Source organism: Polypterus senegalus, unplaced genomic scaffold (assembly GCF_016835505.1).
Source record: "Polypterus senegalus isolate Bchr_013 unplaced genomic scaffold, ASM1683550v1 scaffold_2427, whole genome shotgun sequence".
In the NCBI taxonomy this organism is placed as follows: Eukaryota; Metazoa; Chordata; class Cladistia; order Polypteriformes; family Polypteridae; genus Polypterus; species Polypterus senegalus.
Window position 1 is genome coordinate 306,147 of NW_024386219.1, and position 6,354 is coordinate 312,500.

General features: G+C 41.2%; 1 protein-coding gene across 1 annotated transcript in view; it reads right to left on the reverse strand.

The window, feature by feature from the left end:
• Window positions 1-1,115: 1,115 nt before the first annotated feature.
• LOC120522595 overlaps window positions 1,116-6,354 on the reverse strand; it is a 23,556-nt gene continuing 18,317 nt past the window's right edge. The window contains exons 6-8 of the mRNA XM_039743452.1: window positions 2,482-2,844; window positions 1,877-2,227; window positions 1,116-1,781 (exon numbers count right to left, since the gene is read on the reverse strand). Coding sequence (XP_039599386.1) covers window positions 1,432-1,781; window positions 1,877-2,227; window positions 2,482-2,844 — 1,064 coding nt within the window. The 3' untranslated portion in view covers window positions 1,116-1,431. The remainder of the gene's footprint in view (window positions 1,782-1,876; window positions 2,228-2,481; window positions 2,845-6,354) is intronic.

Sequence of the window (6,354 nt, forward strand, 5' to 3'; positions counted from 1 at the left end):
TTTAATCAATGTTGCTTCATTTTCACTTTTGTTGACAAGGTAAATCTTCACTTGACTATAAAAATATAGGATAGCTGTCAGATAACTTTCAATAGTTTACAATTCTATAATATTAAAATTGCCAATTTTAAATTACTTGCTTTTAATGTTCAAACATTAGGACACCTTTGTGTGCCAAAGTTAAGCAGTACATTTTTAATTTATATTCAGTGATCCCTCGCTATATCGCGCTTTGACTTTCGCGGCTTCACTCCATCGCAGATTTTAAATGTAAGCATATCTAAATATATATCACGGATTTTTCGCTGGTTCGCGGATTTCTGCGGACAATGGGTCTTTTAATTTATGGTACATGCTTCCTCAGTTGGTTTGTCCAGTTGATTTCATACAAGGGATGCTATTGGCGGATGGCTGAGAAGCTACCCTATCAGAGCACGTATTACATATTAAATAAAACTCCTCAATGATATACGATATGCTTCCCGCGTGGTGCTTCGCATACTTGAAAGCCGAACAGCACATACTGATTTTTGATTGTTTGCTTTTCTCTGTCTCTATCACTCTCTCCGACATTCTCTGCTCCTGACAGAGGGGCTGTGAGCAGAGGGGCTGTTCGCACACTGGCCTAGAGGATACGGACGCTCCTCTAAAAATGCTGAAAGACTACCTTCACATTGCTCCCTTCCTTGCAGCTGCTTTGTCCGGCGGTGCTTCACATACTTAAAAGCCTGAACAGCCCTATTGATTTTTGATTGTTTGCTTTTCTCTCTCTCTGTCTCTCTCTCTCTTTCTCTCTGTCATTCTTTGCTCCTGACGCACACTCCTTTGAACAGGAAGATATGTTTGCATTCTTTTAATTGTGAGAGGGAACTGTCATCTCTGTCTTGTCATGGAGCACAGTTTAAACTTTTGACTAAAGAGTGTTATTTCATATCTAGATGGCTCTAATAATGTTAAAAAACGCATTTAGAAGGTCGTAAACCGATTTTCTATGCTCTAACTCTGAAAATATTCGATTTATAAATAAAGAATCCTACTTCGTGGAAATTCATTTATCGCAATAGAGTCTGGAACGGATTAACCACGATAAACAAGGGTTTACTGTTCCTAAAAAATATGCATTTTATTCATTTATAGCCTTGCAGTGATTATATTGAAAATAGCTAATAATTGTTATTGTGTGTTTGTCTGTGAGAGCTCATTCAGTTGCAGATGTGTTCATGAATGTACTGTGTTTTTCTTAAACATTTGCCTGCCGAATATTTTTGAACTTCCATAATTTATTTGTGAAGTAATAAAATACTATATAATAAACTACTTAATAAAAAGTAATATTCTTATATACTTATTACTTTTTTAAGTAACATGTAATATTTAATATATTACTATTTAAAAGTAACTTACCCAGCACTGCAAACAACACAGACACATTCACCCGGCCCAGTTCCCAGCCCGTATCTCGATACACTTGCCGTTCAGAGTCTCATGCTCCACCTTACAGATCACATCTGGTTTCTGACTCCGAGGAGTGAAAGTGCGGTTGTACACCAGATGGTAGCTATATTGTCCTCTCTGAGGAACACAAAGTGAAGTACCATAGCATCCACCATAGTATTCCTCATGGTATTCCTCATGATAGCTTCCTGTTACTGACTTCCAGGTTACTTTGATGTCTTTGGGGAAAAAATCCTGGATGGAGCAGCTCAGCTTGAATTTCTGGTCATATCCAACATGATAATTATCCACTTGAACATTTGAGACAATTGGCCGCTTCTGCAGACCTGGGGAGCAGACAAAAACAAGAGTTTAAGTCAATGGTTATGTGTTTATGTGTTTTAATGGGCTTCAGGATGAGGTGTCTCATCACAAATCTTACCAGGAATCACTGAGGAACTCTTCTCAATGGACACCTTCTTCAGGGACTTGTGCTCCACTCTGCAGATGAATTCCATGTCCTCCAGGTCATTCAGGGATTGTGGGGTGAACTCGACCCGAGACACCAGCGAGTATTTATTATCTCTTAAGGTTGGTCCATAGTGACACACCCTGGCCATCCAGTTCTCTGACTCTGCCATGTCAGTACTCTGTGATTCCTTGTGTCTTCTCATCCACATGACATTGATACCCTTGGGATAGAAGTCTGACACGACGCAGGTCAGGGTGCAGGGCTGATTAAATTCAGTGAAGAAAATCTGCACATTAGAGAGCTGGGGTTTACTGTTAACAGCTGGGAGAGAAGAACGTGAAAACTCAGTGAAGGTATGGAGTTGAAAGAGTTTTGTTGAACAATCAAATAATAATATTTATTATTTTTAATTATAGACTTATTTTGAAGAATAGAATACAGATTCATGTTTCTGCTGTAAAAAACGAGACTTTTAAAAGCAGCTAAAAAACAAATTATGAAGCGGGAGACTCTGAATGAAGCCTGACAAACACAACAGAACAGAAATGAGCAGACATTAAGTAAACCAGACTCACCAGCTAACTCCAATCTGCCAGACTTCTTCTCAATGGCCTTTCCCATAAGGGTCACATGTTCAACCCTGCAGATGTATGTCATCTCTTCTACTTCGCTGAGACGGCTAGGAGTGAACTGGACCACAGAGGTCACCTCATAGGTGTTATTTCTCTTCTCCGGCCTGGTTGTGTTCACTGTTGCTGTCCAGTGGGCTGATCCTGCAGTAACAGGTTGATGTCCATCCTCTGCTCTGACCCTCAGCCAGGTGACTGTGAGTTCACTAGGGAAGAACCTGGAAATGGTGCAGCTGAGAGTGCACGGTTTACCCACCTTTGAACCTTTGACCATTTCTATGTCAGACAGCAGGGGGCGCTCACTGATAACTGAAACACAGACAGGATTATTCAGTGAGGGAGATAATCAAGTACCAGGCTAGATTTTAAAAAATATCCCTAAAATGTAATAAAAACTGATTGGAGTGGCTCACTGGTCTCATTATCTCACAGCAGCAGCACCTCCTTGTCATGGAAACTCAGATGAAAGCCTACAGCCATTACATGGACATCAGCACTTTTCAGAACACATATGAGGCATCAAGATGTCATAATCAATGTACTGAAACATCAATGTCCATACAACATTACTCTGTACCAAGTCACTTAATTCTATATTATACATATTTACTAAATGTGTTTTTTCTGGCTTTGCCCAGTAAATTTCCTAAGACAACAGGCATCAGTTGGGTGGAGAGTTTGCATGTTCTCCCTGTGTCTGTGTGGGTTTCCTCCGGGTGCTCCAGTTTCCTCTCACAGTCCAAAGACATGCAGGTTAGGTGCATTGGCAGTCCTAAATTGTCCCTAGTTAGTGTGTGCTTGGTGTGTGTGTGTGTCCTGCAGTGGTCTAGTGCCCTGCCCAGGATTTGTTCCTGCCTTGCACCCTGTGCTGGCTGGAATTGGGTCCAGCAGGCCCCCGTGACCCTGTGTTAGGATATAGTGGGTTGGATAATGGATGGCTGAGTAGGAATCAGTTGCAGTGCTGTCAGTTAATCAGATGTATCAGAAGTACCGTGTAACTAATGGAATATACAATATTTATCGTTTTTTAAGCAGGAGCTAATATTACTGAAGCTCCTTATTCTTAAACATGCTAAATACAACTACGCGTCAATAAAACATTCTTGCCATACATCAGTTCTTGTTTTGTAAATGGCCTTGGCTTTTGCTGATGATCATTGGAAAAAAACAGTTTTATAAGAAATTGTACTCTTTTGAATTCAAAGAGGTAATAAGTGGGAATAATGGGAATCTTGGGTATAAATATAATTCCTGTAGCGCAACATGTAATGCTTTCACCATCACAAAGTTTTAGAGGGTTAAATCAAAAGCAATATACAATGAATCATGATTTAATTTACCATATTAGTATTCATAACAATGACATTTTACAGTACATGCTGCACAATAAAGCGGTGCATGCAATAAATTTAAAGCTTTAAGCGTCATGCAGGAAAGAACAGGTTAAAAGAAATATTGTGAACTATGTACAATGTCCACTTCCTGTATGTTCTGTATGTGAGGGACCCTTTAACAGAGCTGAGTATACGTTTAACCTGACTTAGGCATGCTGTCTCTCCCAGCTTGTGTTGTGTCCAGAGTTTCAACTGAGCTGGTATGCTGTACCACCTTCAATGTTTCTGATTTGTGAAAAGGAGCATACAGACACATCATGGTCTAACTTTCAAGGGTACACTTCAGTTGTGAACAATGTTGCAAGTATTTCACAACCATTGGCTGCCTGTACCCAACCCATTATTTAAAGTATGCAAACATTATTGAAAATTCAGGTGTGACAACTCTCCAATATCATCCCTCCAACCTATTTTTTATTTGTCTGTATTTCATGCCACATTGTGATGAGTAAAAAAGAAGCCAACAGATTAGAGAGTACTGCGTGAACCCAAGAACACAACTTGCTAAGCACGTCTTTGTTTGAGCTTTACCAAACATTTTTCTATTTCCTTAGCATCAGGTACTGGCACCTATTTATTTGCATAAGGCAGCAACCACTTATATTTGCACAATTACAGCGTCAGCGCCCAGACCAAAAAAAGATGCAGGGCACTGACAGCAGAGAACTCACTTCAGCATCTTTATTAATTAAAAAAAAAACACAACAGGTTGGCAAATTTTTCAAATTTCACATATAACAGTCAAAACACTTTTGAGACTTTAGGGTATTTATTTTTTGTATTGTCGGGGGAGGGGGTTTGCCTCTGAAAATTAATGCATCAAAATGTCCTTTCTTAGAGGACTGATTTAGATGCTCTATTCTGGCAAATTTGCATTTTATTATAAACTGCTCAAAAAAATTAAAGGAACACTTTGAAAACACATCACACCTCAAAGGGAAAAAAAAATCCTGCTGGATACCTCTACTGATATGGATTGGGTAATGTGTTAGGAACGAAAAGATGGCACATTGTTTGATGGAAATGAAAATGATCAACCTACAGAGGGCTGAATTCAAAGACACCCTGAAAATCAAAGGGAAAAAATGATGCAGCAGGCAGGCAGGCAAGTCCATTCTGCCAAAATTTCATTGCAGCAGCTCCAAATCATACTCAGACTGTATGCATGCTCCTAATGAGATGACAGATGGTTTCCTGGGTGATCTCCTCCCAGATTTGGACAAGGGCATCACTAAGCTCCTGGACAGTCTGAGGTGCAAACTGGCAACATTGGATGGACTGAAACATAATGTCCCACCCAGAGGCGTTCTACTGGATTTAGGTCAGGCGAGCATGGGGGCCAGTCAATGGTATCAATTCCTTCATCCTCCAGGAACTGTCTGGATACTCTTCCCACATGAGGCTTGGCATTGTCGTGTACCAGGAGGAACCCAGGACCCACTGCACCAGCATAGGGTCTAACAGTGGGTCCAAGGATTTCATCCCGATACCTAATGGCAGTCAAGGTGCTGTTGTCTAGCCTGTAGGGGTCTGTGTGTCCCTCTGTGGATATGCCTCCTCAGATCATAACTGACCCACCACCAAACGCTGAACGATGTTACAGGCAGCATAACGTTCTCCATGGCTTCTCCAGACCCTTTCACGCCTGTCACATGTGCTCAGGGTGAACCTGCTCTCATCTGTGAAAAGCACAGGGCGCCATTGGTGGATCTGCCAATTCTGATATTTTATGGCAAATGCCAATCGAGCTCGAGCTCCATGTAGCCAGACAGTGAGCACAGAGCTCACTAGAGGACGTCGGGCCCTCAGGCTACCATCATGGGTTAAAGACCTTCTACGAGGGGCCCTGTCCAGCTCTCCTAGAGTAGCTGCCTGTCTCCTGGAATCTCCACCATGCCCTTGAGACTGTGCTGGGAGACACAGCAAGCCTTCTGGCAATGGGAGGCACATGTTGATGTGCCTGCCATTCTGGAGAAGTTGGACTACCTGTACCCACTCTGTAGGGTCCAGGTATCGCCTGATGCTACCAGTAGTGACACGGACCATAGCCAAATGCAAAACTAGTGAAAAAACAAACGAGGAAGGAAAAATGTCAGTGGCCTCCCTCCCCCTGTTAAACCATTCATTCCTGTTTTAGGGGTCGTCTCTTTGTTTCCCCTCTAGTGCACCAAAGCAGCTGAAACTGATTAACAACCCCTTCTGCTACTTGACTCATCAGATCAATAGCCCAGAAGTCTCATTGACTTGATGCTATATTCTAATTTAAAAGTGTTCCTCCAATTTGTTCAGCAATATATATATATATATATATATATACACACATACACAGTGGGTACGGAGAGTATTCAGACCCCTTCAATTTTTCACTCTTTGTTATATTGCAGCCATTTGCTAAAATCATTTAAATAATTTTTTTCCCTCATTA